Source organism: Peromyscus leucopus, chromosome 23 (genome assembly GCF_004664715.2).
Source record: "Peromyscus leucopus breed LL Stock chromosome 23, UCI_PerLeu_2.1, whole genome shotgun sequence".
NCBI classification, from domain to species: domain Eukaryota; kingdom Metazoa; phylum Chordata; class Mammalia; order Rodentia; family Cricetidae; genus Peromyscus; species Peromyscus leucopus.
In genome coordinates this window covers 27,718,265-27,733,303 of record NC_051082.1, presented here as the reverse complement: position 1 = coordinate 27,733,303, position 15,039 = coordinate 27,718,265, and the positions used below count along the sequence as shown (strand labels likewise).

At 49.3% G+C, this 15,039-nt stretch overlaps 1 protein-coding gene across 1 annotated transcript in view; it reads left to right on the top strand.

Annotated features, from left to right (window-relative positions):
- Cux1 (cut like homeobox 1) overlaps window positions 1–15,039 on the top strand; it is a 305,159-nt gene that overhangs the window by 275,263 nt on the left and 14,857 nt on the right. The window contains 1 exon segment of the mRNA XM_028894394.2: window positions 11,877–12,179. Within this exon segment, the coding sequence (XP_028750227.1) occupies window positions 11,877–12,179 (303 nt within the window).

The window sequence follows — 15,039 nt, the reverse complement described above, 5'->3', positions numbered from 1 at the left end:
GTGATGTGGCATGTACATGCAATCCCAGCACATGGGGAGGCAGAGACAGGCGCTCCCCAGGGCTACTTGGTGAACTCAAGCTAATGAGAGAGTCTGTCTCAACAAATAAGATAGGTGGCTCCTAAGGAATGACCCCAGAGGCTAACCTCTGGCTTCCCTATGCATTTATGTACACACGTACACACACAGAGAGAGAGAGAGAGAGAGAGAGAGAGAGAGAGAGAGAGGAGAGGGAGGGAGAGAGAGAGAGAGAGAGAACACAAAATTTGATTCAAATCATATACGGGCAAAATAAAAGTCAGACCCATAGCAAAGCAATCAACTAATAAAAAACTTAAGTGTCAAAGGAGGGTTTCCTATGTGGGAGTGTACCTGCACTTGAAACAGGAAGGGGACCATGGCCTCCATGGCAAACAACATGGGGCTCAAACTTAGAAAGTTTGCCAGTGTTTGGTTTAGATGTACCTGGGCTAGGCGGTGGAGGGTCATGCTTCTCTGAAACCCTGCCTAGTCTTATATTTTTGGTTGTGAACCTAGCCTTTAATGGCTGAGCTATCCCTCCAGCCCCGTCTAGTTTAAATCCTCTTGCTGAGAACAGCCCCACTCTTAGGCAACTGTGTCTTAATCTGAGTCAGACCCCAGCCCCATGTGACTAGCCCACAGAGCATGCTCAGATTCCCCCATGAGTGAGGAGGGAAATGCCCACTGGCCTTCTCCAGGACACATCAGGTCAGGAGGCAACCCAGAGGTATCCATCACTATCTTCATCTTGGGCTGTTTGTTCTTCCCTGAGGAACTAGGATCCTAAATATAGCCCATGTCTGAATTGGCAGATGTGGGGTTCATGCTTTACATAAGGCCAAAATTAGCCTCTCATTTGGCACCTAAATAAAGCAGGCAGACTGCCGTCGTACCGGCTTCACAATTAGGAGAGACTGGAATGGTAGCACATTTTATTGGATAAGCAGCTCCTGTAGTGATGGGATAACCGACTTGAAAACCAGAAGACTGAGCAGCAAAGATCCATGAGGTCCCCAGTATGCCCCTTGGTCAGGCCTTCTCACTCTATTTATTTGTTTAGAAATAGAGTCTCGTGTGTCCCAAGCTGGCCTCCAACTCTCTACTTAGCTGAGAATGAACTTTACCTCTTAATCCTCCTGCCCCCATCTCCCATGTACTACTGGGATCTCAGGCGTGCCCCACCTCACCTGATTCACAAAGTGCTGGGGATAGAACCTACTAAACTACTAAACTACAGCCCCAGCCCAGCCTTCTCATTCCTGAGTTAAGATCTGTGTTATCACAGGGAGAACATTTCACAAAATTAGGAAAAAAGATGGCTCCATGGGTACAGGTACTTACCACCAAGCCTGACAACCTGAATTCAATCCCTGTGACCCACATAGTGGAAGACCTGAGTCCTACAAGTTGTCCTCTGACCTCCACACGTGCGCTCTGCACATGCGCTCGCACACACAAAGTAAATAAAAGTGTAATGAAAATTAAAAATAACAATAATCAATTATTCCCTAGAAATAACACTAGGGAAGAACAGCAATAGCCACTCAGGTTTTTGCAAGAAAAGAAAAGGTCCACCCAGTGTGCCCGGAGCTGGGTTCGTGGAGGGACTCCCCAGGGGCTTCAGGAAGATGTTATAATCAATTACCACATCATAACACTGATGTATGATAATTACTGAGTGTTTCTCCTGAGATAGTGCAGCATTTGGCGGGGATGCGGTTCCTTCATGGTCCACTGCCTGATTAATATGCAAATAATAGGCTGATTGCATGATGAATGCAGAAAATGAGCCCGCTGATAACAGGCGCACTGAAGCGGGGAAATGATAAATTACTTTTACTGACTGTCCTACATTAAGTACTCTTTCCCAACAATCTCATCACAAATTAAAGAAAGCAGTATGGCAAGATTAGGAGGATGTGTAAAATAATGTACCTTAATAGCCTTTCAAACAAAGATGTCTATAAGGAAAATGGCACCTGGTTCCTCATTCAACCAAAGTAGTTCCCCTACCCGAGTGGTCATTAAAAGACAGGAAGTAGCAAGCCACACCCATGTGTGCCACCAGCTTCATTTGGCTGTGGAACAGCCTTGCCAGTTCAGCCCAGACTCATTACCTGCGTGCTGGCTGAGTGGCTTTGTTATTGAGTGGGGACAGGCTGCTTGGACAGATGCTTTTCCCTGTACAGGTGGACACAACGCTCATTGCCTATGGGGTGCCATGGGGAAGGAGTGTGAGAGCTGCAGTCCCAGAGGACCTGCGAAGGAAAGACTATTTAAGACTACTTTTTAAAGAGGAATCATGGGGATGCATACCTGTAGTCTAGTTTTAGGCTAAAGCTGGGGTATCAAAAATTCAAGGCCAGCCTGGATAATATAGCCCTTTCCAAAAAGGACCAGCTTTGGGCTGGGAACTCAAGTTTGATTCATAGACCCCACAAATGAGGCTGAGTAAGGGTACCAGGCAGAATGGTACACACTTGTAATCCCAGCACCAAAGAGGCCGACACAGGCAGATACATGATCTCCAGCCTAGCCCCTTTGGTTAGTTCTATGCCAGTGAGAGATCCTGTCTCAAAAATCAAGGTGGGACTGGGAATACAGCTCAGAGGGAGAGCACTTGCCCAGCACATAAAAGGTCCTAAGTGTAATTCCCAGTACCACAAAGAGCCAAGGTGAATGGTGCCTAAGGAATAACATCAGAGATTATTCTCTAACCTTCACTCACACACACACACACACACACACACACACACACACACACAAAGAGTGATTAATCTTTGATTACAACAAAGCAATTTAACTAGAGTGTTTGTTTTTTCCCTGCAGTAATATCTATTTAGACTGTGTGCTGTGCATTTTCTCTTAACCCAAGAATTCACTGATAAGTGTTCATGCACACAACTGGTTCAGTAATGAGGTTAGCAGAGGTAATTTGAAAGCCTTGTTTCTAAATGGATATGGTCTGTAGCAAGGCAAGCCCAGTGTCCTGAAACAGGGCCAACTGTGTCACCCAGTCACTCCACAGCTGTATCAAAGTCATGGCTTCCCTTCCGGGCCTGAACTGTAACTTCAGCAGTGATTATGACCCAAGGGCCCAAGCTCTGCTCAAAAGTCACACAGGGCTGAGGATGCAGCTCAGTTGGCAGAGCACATTCGAGGCCCTGGGTTCCAGTCCAGCACCACAGAGAGCAGGCCCGGCATGCACACCTATAATCCCAGCACTGCGGAAGTAGAGACAAGAAGCTCAGGGGTTTGGGGCCAGTCTAGGGGTACATGAGACCACGGCCCAAAACAACAAAGGGAAGGAGGGAGGGAGTGGGGAGAGCCAGGTGTGGTGGTGTGGGCAATAATCCCAGCACTCGGAAGCTCGGGCAAGAGGTGTGAATTTGAGGCCTGTTCAACACAGAACTCCTAAGACCCCACTTCCTCTTAAGTAACTTACTCCTATAAAGGAGGAGAGGCAGGTGGGAAAAGCACCCCTGGAGGAGGGTGCAGTGGTGCATGGCTGACTCTCGGGTGTCCCATTCTTCCATCCTCTCCTAGGCCTGACTGTCCCTGATGGTCAGCGCCTCACTTCAGGGTGACAGGTGCTCTTCTAGATCCCCCACTTCATACCAGAGTCTTTGTTAGTGGAACCTGCGGGGTGACGTGCCTCTACCCACCTGGCCTCCACTGCTGGGATTTACAGGATGCACACCCCAGCATCCAGCCCCTGCCTGGCACTCAAAGGGTCTCATTACTCAGTGAAAGTCAAGTGGCTTGGGAGTCACAGCCAGGGAGGCAGAAGCAATTGAAGCTGAAGAACTTGACTGTATTAGAGGCCTTGCTTGGCTCAGGAAGAGCGTGTGCTTTCTGTGTCCTCTGGGTCCCTGATGCAGAGTCTGGAAGGAAGGCCTGGGTTTTAAGTCCTGTCATTACAGAGGGACACGCACACCAGCATCTGCTCTGTGGCAGATACTTACTGCTCTCTTTTAATTATATTTAATTCTATATCTATGAGATCATAGATGTGCATGCTGGGCCTGCTCTCTGTGGTGCTGGACTGGAACCCAGGGCCTCAAATGTGCTCTGCCAACTGAGCTGCATCCTCAGCCCTGTGTGACTTTTGAGCAGAGCTTGGGCCCTTGGGTCATAATCACTGCTGAAGTTACAGTTCAGGCCCGGAAGGGACTTGGAAGTCTGACACGGGGTCTCATATATTCCAGACCTTGAACTCTTGACCTCCTCCTACAGCTGTTTAGTGCAGTGCTGGGGATGTAACCCAGGGCTTGGTGTATGCTAGGCAAGCTCTCTACCAATAGAGCTACGCCCCAGTCCAGCTCTTCCCTTTCTGCGGTGGTGGCGCACACCTTTAATCCCAGCACTCAGGAGGCAGAGGCAGGCGGATCTCTGAGTTCCTGAAAAGAAAGGAAGGGGATCCTGGTAAATGTTGGGACGTTTTTCATGGGAAGGCTGTGGGTCATCTCTGACACCACTGGTTACTTTTCTTCTTTCTTTGGTTTTTGTTTGTTTTCTAGTGAGGAGGTGTCCCAAGGTACAAGGAAAAGGGTGGGCAGAGCATGCTGGGACATGGATCAGAGTAGCCTGTGTTTTAGTCAAAATAACACTCATGTTGAAAAGAAGACACCTTGCATTTTGGGCTGGGCTTCCTGCCTCTGCTTCCAAGTGCCGGGATTAAAAAAAGACACCTTGGAGACATGTGACTATAGGAATTTTGGGGAGGTGCCAGGAGTTCTGTGAGAATCTGCTGCTTAGCACAAAGCTTAGGCACAGAAGTGAGGACACCAAGCAAAGATGCACGTAGCAGTGTCAGGACCCACGTTCCCACAGGGCTGAGCAGAGTGTGCTTCTCACACTGAGTGCAAAGGCCTAGTCTGTCCAGTGGACTGGACATTTCCTTGGTTGTCCACAGCACTGTCTACTCATCTGAACTAGGCTGGGAAGCACTCCAGGCAGGTGGTCACCCTCTTCTGACTTCCAGAGCTGTCAATGGCTGTAGGCTGGGAAGGTCCTCAGATCCCTCCAGGGCTGCCAGGGTGCCTGCTACACTTAGGATGTCCACACTGAGCTCCCTGGAGCCCGCTGCACTGCTGTCCACAGCGACTGAGGGCCATGCCCTCTTCTGGGTTAGTCGTCCTCTCTCTAGCCAGGCCATACCTCTCTTCTTCTGTAACCTGCTCCCTGAATTCTCCACCTTGTCTCCCTCATCTGTCACCAGAGTCACTTGGAGTTGCCTGGCCTGGCACTGGCTCAAAGTCTAAACTCTGGACATAATGAAAAGCAGTCCATCAGACCAGCCGCCAGTTAAATAATGTTTGGGTTCTTGTCAGAATGTCACAGAGTACCCTGTCATTTTGTTTCAGCAACTTGTCCTTCTGAACGCGCAGTTCGCCGTATGGCATGCCAGCAGTAAAAATGTCACTTGCAATAATTACTTTTTGGAGGAAATGCTTGCTGACTTCCTACCTTCAAGCTGTTTTTACACAGTGAGGAGATAATCAAAAATGACTTCATCCTGACTGCTCAAATGAACACTAAATGGAATTTGGGTTATTACCGAGATAGAGGAGGGCTGGGCGTGGAAATTGCAGCAGCGGATCGGATAAACTGCAGAGCGATTTGTCTTGGAAAATTGGGGCGGATATGTGTTTTCTATTGGCTTCTATTGAAAGCTTAAAGCAGCTGTTGTTTAGCCTGCTGTTTGGGGAATAGAATATCTTCCGTAATCCTTTTATGGCTCCCAAACACCTTGTGTATCTCTGCAGGCCCTGAGTCACTGTCCCTGCCCTCTGCTTCAGAGCCAAGCTCCTCGTGCCAGATCCAAGGTCCACACGCAGTAGTGAATCCTCACAGACCACTAAGTGTCCCACCCTGCCTTCCGGTGCTGTCGGACCCCAAAGACCAATGCATGCAAACCCAGGCAGGCCTGCAGCATGCTAGGCCAGTGCTTACCACTGAGCCACACCCCCAGCACCCCCTGGGCTTTTAAAATATGCAAATTACCCCTGTTAATTATCATAGGCCTAGGGCTGCTTAGACTGTTGAAGGGATGTGTGGTTTTTTTGTTGCAGAGGTCTTTCTAATTTCTCTCCAATGCCTAGCAGAGTACATGACACAAAGTAGGTGCTTTAAAATGGGGACAGAAGAGCCATCAAGATGGCTCAGCAGATAAAGACACCTGCTGCCAAGACTGAGAAACTGAGTTTGATCTGCAGGACCCACATGGTAGGAGAAATCCAACTCTAAAGTTGTCCCCAGACCTTCACATATGTGCCATAGTGTGTGCGTCCAAACAGGTAGATAGAGAACATTTTAAAAGAAATACACTGTAAACCAAAACTGTTTCATATGGATGGACAAAGTCAGCATGGTGTCATAGAGCTTTCATGTCAGTACTCAGGAGGCAGAGGTGAAAGAATCATCTTAGGAATTTGAGGCCAGCCTGGTCTACTAAATGAGTTCTAGGCCAGCCAGGGCTACATAGCAAGACCTTGTCAAAAAAAAGAAAACGGATAGATAGATGAAAGACGAAGATGGTGGGGAACGCATGAGTGAGTGGATGGGTAGATGGGTGGGCGGGTGGACAACAGATAGGGTGGGTAGGGCAGAGAGGTTGTCAGGTTGGTGGCAGACGACATTACAGGTAGAAATGCAGTTTTTCCATCCTGCTCTGACTCCCATCCTTGCTCCATCCAAGTTTATCTGACCAGATGGAGCCAGCTGGTTCTCCAGCATGGAGTGTGGGCATGTGTCCAACCAGGGTTAATAGGAGATTGGAGAAGACACCGGCCAAGGTCTCTAGCACACAGCCTCATGCATAGGAGGTTTAAAAAAAAAATTGTGCCTTGAGCCCCTTCCCTGACCCTTGTCATGACTGACTTGTAGTGACTCATCACCATGTTTGAGATTCCTGCTGTGACACACGTGTGTTGTAGAATCACTGCCCAGAAAGACAGGCCTGGAGCAGACACTCAGCACAGGGTGGGCACCGGGTGAGACGTCCGAGTGTGTCCAGGTCACCCTGCTGGGCATTGGGAGGATGAGACGTCCGAGTGTGTCCAGGTCACCCTGCTGGGCATTGGGAGGATGAGACGTCCGAGTGTGTCCAGGTCACCCTGCTGGGCATCGGGAGGATGAGACGTCCGAGTGTGTCCAGGTTCGCCCGTGGCTGGGGCATCGGGAAGATGAGACGTCCGAGTGTGTCCAGGTCACCCTGCTGGGCATTGGGAGGATGAGACGTCCGAGTGTGTCCAGGTCACCCTGCTGGGCATTGGGAGGATGAGACATCCGAGTGTGTCCAGGTCGCCCGTGCTGGGCATTGGGAGGTGGTCATGAGGATTGAGTGCATGAATTCCTTTCCTAAGCGTCACCCTGGGCCTATGCACAGTAAGCCTGGTCAGTGTCACTTCCAGGGTGGCTGGCGTGACACATGATCACAAAGTAGGGTTTCTTTTTCACTTGTTTTTTGTTTGTGTGCATGTGCACACATGTACATGTTCATATGGGGCTCAAATGCACACGGTACATGTGGAGGCCAGAGGTCAGTGACAAGTCTTCCTCTGTCTCTCTCCACCCTATTTTTTGAGACAAGGTTTCTCACTGAATCTGGAGCTGGCCAGGTCAGCTAGGCTGGCTGGCCTAGGAGCCCTAGGGATCTGCTGTCTCCATCTCCCCAGACCTGGTATTACAAGTACCTACCACTGCACTTAGCCTTTTGGTGTTTGCTTGTTTATGTGAGGTTTGGAGGGCTGCTTTCCTAACTTGTTTTATATTTATTTATTTGGATGTGACTGATGTGTGTAGGTGCCTATGTGTGACGTTGTGAATAATCCTCAGACATCAGTTCTCTTCTCCTTGGGTCCCAAGGATCAAATATAGGTCATTATCAGGCTTGATGGCAAGAGCTTTCACCTGTTGAAAAAGCCACCTCGGTGGCCCCTGACAGGCGTTCTCAGGACTGGTGTGAGGTCTTCATACTTTCATGGCAGGCACTGTGCCAGCTGCCATCTCCTGCCCTCATCTCCTATGGGGTTTTTTGTTTTAATGGATTCTTGCTATATGACCCGCAAAGGCCTGAAATTCAAGATCTTCCTGTGTCAGCCTCCCTAGTACTGGGATTGCAGGTGACCACTACCACACTTAAGGGGGGGGGGTGTCCCAGTTTGCCCCACAGCACACCCCCCTCTGAATGGCTCATCACACATCCTGCCATGCAAGGGACTCCAGACCTCCTCCAGATCCTCCTACCACTTATCTTTGAACCCTCCACACTCTCCTGAGTTGCTTTTGAACCTGCATCTCCATCCCACCTTCCAGCTTCCTGTCCACAGCACTGAATAAAGCAGGTGTGGTGAGGCATACCTGTAATCCCAGATAGGTAGTGAGTTCAAGGCCAGCCTGGGCTATATGAGACTTGTTTTAAAAACAATAGCAAGTAAGCCGTTGAGCTCTCCGAGCTGAGACTACAGCACATTAAGTGTCTGTGAAGAAGCCTCTCCCACCAAGTACACTCAGACACTAGCCAGCCTCAGCAGCGTGTGTCACTTCTTCAGCAGGGGCCTGTTGAGCACACACCTCTGAAAGGACTAGCGGGCAGCTGGAGCTGTGGGTAAGACCTGCCTCCCAGATAGTCGCCAGCCCTGTGCTGTCCGTTAGGCACAGGCAGCCGTGACCTTGCTGTGGGTTAAAGGACACAAACCTAGGAGAAATCTGTTTATCATGCTGGGGATGCATGCTACTCTGGACAACAGTCAGTGACTAAGATGGATGATCTGCCAAACAGGCCCCTCGCATGGGTGAGTCAGGGTGAATTCACAGTGCGATTCCTTTGCTGCTTCCGACACACAAACAGCATTTGCGAGGTTCCAGACCCTGTTGTCTGGTGACCCAAGGGCAAGTGGAGAGAAGAAATCTGATTTACAGGATTCATACTGCCTTAAAGATGGATTCAGGCCATTTCTGCCCCCACACTCATCTCTTTTACATGTCTCACAAAGCAGTTCAGTTGTTTTCTTAACCTGATTTTTTTCCATGCTGAGCACACAACTTTATGACACAGTGGGACTTTGTACCAATTGAGGACATTACACAGGCTTATTGGATTCAATTGTGGTTCCATTTCTGGTTTTGTTCTTTCTAGGCGCTCATATAAAATATTTGTGTTTTTAATGTATACCCCACTCCCTGGATACAGAAGAGCTTGTTAGTCCAAATATACAGAAAAGAGTTGGGGGGGAGGGCTTAGTGGTGCAGCATTTGCTCCATAAGTTCGAGGACCTGAGTTCACACCGCCAGCACGGGGCACGGAAAGAGTCAGGTGTTACTACACGCCTCCTATAGCCCTGTGCTGGGGACGGGCACAGAAGGATCACTAGGACTTTCTGGCCTCAAGCCTAGCTCCAGGCACAGTGAGAAACCCTGTCTCAAGGGAATAAAGGTAAAGAGTGATAGAGCAGGACATCTGATCCTCTGGCCTCTGTATGGGCACGTACACCTGCACATACATGCACATATACCACACATACTAAATAATATTCATATGTATATGCCATAAGCTGAAAATAGTCTTCCCTGTTGTTGATGTTTCAGTAGGATGACAATGTTTTCCTTTTCTTTCTCTGGTTATTTATTGGTTTTTGTTTCTGCTTTGCATAGCCATAGATGTGATTCTAGGCACTGACCGTGCTCAGCAGCAGCTGCTTTGCCACTCACTCTACCACACCCCAGCCCAGGCCACGGTATTTTTGGCTACCTGCAGCTGTGCTGATATGTTACTCAGGGACTTGTTACAGCTTGAAGGGGCGACAAACAAGAGAAGACACAGAAGGCCCTGCCTTTGGACTCTGGCCAACATCGTCAGTCAGTCACCTATTAGCCACTGGGGGAATGGCTATCAATTAGAGCTTTGTGTTGACTATAGACCTTCTTAGGGAAAAGTACATTCCATACAATTACCATCTCTCAGGCACTGGTGTAACCGCGCTTTGCCTGACCCTCCTATGTGGCCCCATGCTTTGTCAGCCTCAGTGGAAATGAGGAAAGAAGGTGTGCCAAACACAGAATAAGGCCAAGGACAGGCTAGGTCTTGTGGATTGGAGTCATTCACACTCCCTTCTTGATGCTCTTTGTGTCACTGGAAATTAGGACACGAACAGTCTTTATTCTAGACACCCCCAAACCAGGCCCCAGGCAGTGTGCTGGGCTCATGGGTGAGACCACTCAGGAGAGGCGGGGCTGCACACTGTGTTAGTTCTCCTGGCACTGTGACTAGATGCCCGACAGAGCAGCTGACGGCAGGAAAGGGTTGAGGGGCCGCTGCCTGTCATGGCGGGGAAGGTACACCAGGAGCTGGAGCGCCGGCCACATGGCATCCGCAGTCAGGAAGCAGGGAGGGAACGCTGGTGCTCAGCTCACCTCCTCCTCTCTGTGCAGTTCAGGCGCCCAGCCCGTGGAATGGAAATGTCCGCATCCAGAGTGGATCTCCCACAGCCATTACTCGGCCTAGAACCCCAGGCATGTCCGAGGCTGGTCCCTTCAGTGGTTCTGCATCCTCTCACTGGCCATGTTAACCATCACACTCAGCCAGAAGGCAGGTTTTAGCACTTCCCACTGGGCACCATCAGTGCCCATCAACAACAAGACTGTTCTAGCGCAAGGAGCATGTGATGCCTGATGGTCTCCACACCAGCTCTGGGGACACTCCTGGTATGGTCTCGATGAGCAAAGGGCATGCATGGTTCTCTAAAGTAAGCAGGACCACAAAGCCCCTGGGTTGATGCAGAGCAGGCATGCCACCTTTCTTTGGTACCTTCTTCTTCCACTAACCTCAGCACCTCTGGTAGTGTCAAAAAAAGCAATCTGATCCCAAGACTTGTCTCCTTGGACCACCATGGAGACCACCAGCTGAGGCACTGGGCTCCAGAGTCTTTGTAACCATTTGACCATCTAGCCTCCTAGGCAACGCTCACCAAAAATGATCGTGTAGAAACCAGAGGACACCTTTGGTTCTCATTCCGTAGGCGCCACCACCTTGTGTTGTGAGACAGTCTCTCGCTAGCCTGGAGCTCACTGAGTACACCATGATGACTGACCAGTGAGCCCTGGGGTCAGCCTGCTCTGAGTACACCATGATGACTGACCAGTGAGCCCTGGGGTCAGCCTGCTCTGAGTACACCATGATGACTGACCAGTGAGCCCTGGGGTCAGCCTGCTCTGAGTACACCATGATGACTGACCAGTGAGCCCTGGGGTCAGCCTGCTCTGAGTACACCATGATGACTGACCAGTGAGCCCTGGGGTCAGCCTGCTCTGCCGCCGCGGTGCTGGGATGATGACAGTTCTGTACCGCCGTGCCTGGCTTTGAGCATGGCTCTAACGAGAGAGCTCGGATCCCCATGCTTGCAAGGCGGCACTTCACCGTCTGAGCCGTCGCTCCACCTCCTGTCCATATGTTTTGTTCTGGAAAACACAGAAGACATAATCACATATATTAGGCTCAACCCTCAGTCCCTCTGAATTACCAGAATCATGGGGTTTGATTAGAACAAATCATAGCAATCATAATGACATAATTTTTAGCAAAATGCCCTGATATTAAGCCTTCAGAAACCTTTTATTTGAACCTTTAGTAGATTTTTTTTGTCTTTGTTGGTGTTATTTTTATTCCTTTAATGCAGAAAATTGGAGGTTACACTTAATGAAAAAACTATGAAATAACAGACAGTCCTGAGAACTACCACACGCTACCCTTCTAGAACAGGGGATTTAATTAACATTTCCTAAGGAAGCGAAGTCAATGCACGTGGTGAAAGATGAATGTTTTCAGCAGCCATTCTTGCTGTGTTTAATTCTAGAAAGCACTCCAAAGACCTCTGCCAGCTGCAGCCCTGCCCCTGAGTCCCCAATGAGCTCCAGCGAATCTGTGAAGAGTCTCACCGAGCTGGTCCAGCAGCCCTGTCCCACCATTGAGACCAGTAAAGAAGGCAAACCACCAGAACCCAGCGACCCACCCGCCTCAGACTCCCAACCCACAACACCGCTGCCTCTCTCTGGACACTCAGCCCTCAGCATCCAAGAATTAGTAGCCATGTCTCCCGAGCTGGACACCTACGGCATAACCAAGAGGGTCAAAGAGGTGCTGACGGACAACAACCTCGGTAGGTCCCCACCACCAGGTCCCCAGGCATCTGGTTGAAAGGGTCAGGGAAGGGGCTGCAGGCTGAGCTAGGCAAAGGCTCTAAAATCTCCAAATATTCAACTTGTTTACTTTGCCACACACAGTTGTTATACACAAAGTTCACAAAAGAAATTAAGTTTGATTTTGTACTGGGCTACAGCGATAACTGTCGAGCTACATGTTGGACATGCCTAATGGTAACAGTATACTTTATAAGAACCTGGTCCTGGGGCTGTGGCTCAGAGGCAGAGCATATGCCTAAAACTGCCCAATAAGGGACCTGGCCCAGGGATTGGCTCAGCTCAGTGGTAGAGCACCTGCCCAGGATCCCCTAGTGTGGTGCTGGGGGCATGGCTTAATGGTAGAGCACCTGCCTAGAATCCTTGAAACCCTGGGTTCCATCAAAACAACAACAAAAACACCATGAAATATCTTACAATGTGAATACTAGCCCACTCACTAGAGTACAAGAACCTTAGGAGTCAATCCTGGCCCCTCTCCACATACCTTAGAAGATAGCCTATAAGCCAGAGCAGATCAGGTGGCCCACAGAGGCTTCCCATATTAGAACACGCCCTGTGAGCCTAAATCCATAGTGAATCTCAGGGTGGATCAGCTCAATCCTGCAGCATTAGGTGACTTCATAGACATCAAAAACAAGGTCCACTCCTGCTGTGAGGCAAGCCATGTGTGCCCTGTAAGCCAGCCCCTCGGTGATGCTGGCTTGATCCTGCCCATCACAGCCTGGTGACTCTCAGTAGCTCTCAGGCCCTACCTAGCAGCTCGAAGCCACCTAATCCTGCTGCCACTATTTCTGCTGCTCTGCAGTACCGAGCTGGTCACCCTCGTGGTGTCAGCCTCAGGCCATATGCTTTAGACATGCAGTAGCTAACCTGGGCTCTCTTGCTGCCGGATAGGAGCTCTGTGGCTCTAAGAATATTAGGGCATCTTGCCATTGTTACATCATCATTCCCTCCTGTCAGGGCATGGCAGGAAAAACTGCAGCTTCTCTGCAGGTCCTGTGTCCTCATGAGTCCCGAGTGAAAGTGTCAATGAAAGGAGCCCTGAGACCACCCCACAGAATGGCTGGAACCATGCAACACCTTCTGGGGGACCTGCATGTCTCACCTTTCCCAGGATAGAATAAGACAAGAACAACATTGCAGTTGAGGCTGGAGAGAGAGCTCAGTCTGTAAAGTGCTTGCCACGAAGCACCAAGTTCAATCCCCAAAACCCATGTAAAAAAATGCCAGGAATTGGTGGCATACACCTTTAATCCCAGCACTCAGGTGGCAAAGGCAGGCAGATCTCTGAGTTCGAAGCCAGCCTGGTCTACAGAGTGAGTTCTAGGGTGGTTATATAGAAAAACCCTATCTCGAGAAACAAAAACAAACAAATAAAAAAAAATTGCCAAGCATGGTGGCATGTTTATGATCCTTGTGTGAGGGAGGGAGGGACAGGAGGATCCTTGAGGTTCCCTAGCCAACCAGCCAATCTAGCTGAAGTCCAGGTCAGTGGAAGGACTGTCTTAAAAATACAGGGTGAGAGCCAGAAAAATGGTTCATGGGTAAAGGCACTTGCCGCCAAACATAATGACCTGTATAATCCCTGAAGCCCACAGAGTAGACGTGGAGAAGCTACTCTTACAAGTTATCCTCTGGCACACGCGCACACACGCCCTAAATAAATAATACAAAAGAAAAAAACTTGAATGAAGGTGGACTGTGCCTAAGGAATGCCAAAAGTGTCCTCTGGCTGCCACATGTGCACACATACACACACACAAACATGTGTGCACAGACGCACAAACACAAGTTGCTACTGAGTTTCAGTGAAGTCTGCCAGTGACTTACAGTCTGGAGTCAGGCCCCCCATCATCTTGAGTCTCTCTATCCCATTTGTGCAGTGCATTGTCCCAAACAGAACACAGGAAAAAAGAACATGCACTGAGAACCACTGTCATTGCTCATTCATAAAAAAATGAAAATTTAGCTGCTGATTTGAGAACAGCCCAAAGCCCATATGTTCATCGGTTATTGAAATGTGGAAGGATTCCTACTCTTGAGTCATCCCCTTCTTCACAGACTTGTCACGAGTCCAAGGAAGCAGGCCGATTACTCCTGCTACCCACTCCCAGTTAGAAAGCATCCTTCCGTGTAAACATTGAGAACAGCAGAAGAAAACCCTCCTTTCAAACCACCCAGTTGTAAGATCGCAGTTTGGAAATGACAGACACTGGAGCCTCCTCCCTGGCATCACTAACCAGCTTCCATTCCTACTGGAGAGTTAGTTGGCATCTATTACATGAAGCTAGAGCAGTGTCCTGCTGGTCTACACGACCTTCCAGTCTTGCATGGGACCAGTTATTAACCTGAAAAACTGCGGAGAAAGCCTGTAGGGCATCAGCTACTGCAGCAATCAGAAGTAATTCCCATGGTAGCTCTAACTGGCTTGTGGGGAGTTATCTGCCTCTCACAGGACTCTGGATGTAGTTGTGGGCACAGAGTGGCCAGCATCAAGCTGCATCAGGCAGCAGAGATGACCCCTGGTCAAGATCCAAATGTACTCCCAACTTAACCTTGGATCCTGGCATGTTCAAACACTGCCACTGAGCCACATTCCTAGCCCCTCACTGGAAGATTCTAGGCAAATGCTTTACCACTGAACCTTAACCTAGTAAATTTAAGTTAAAATGGGGGTGTGCCCCCTCAACTAAATTTGGCTACACAGTCAACCATATTTATAGTATATAGTGCCACATCATTTCCTCTGTTCCCTATAGTGTTTTCAGTTCATAGCTGAAGACATTACCATAGATAGCATAAGCCAGCCTCCGTAAT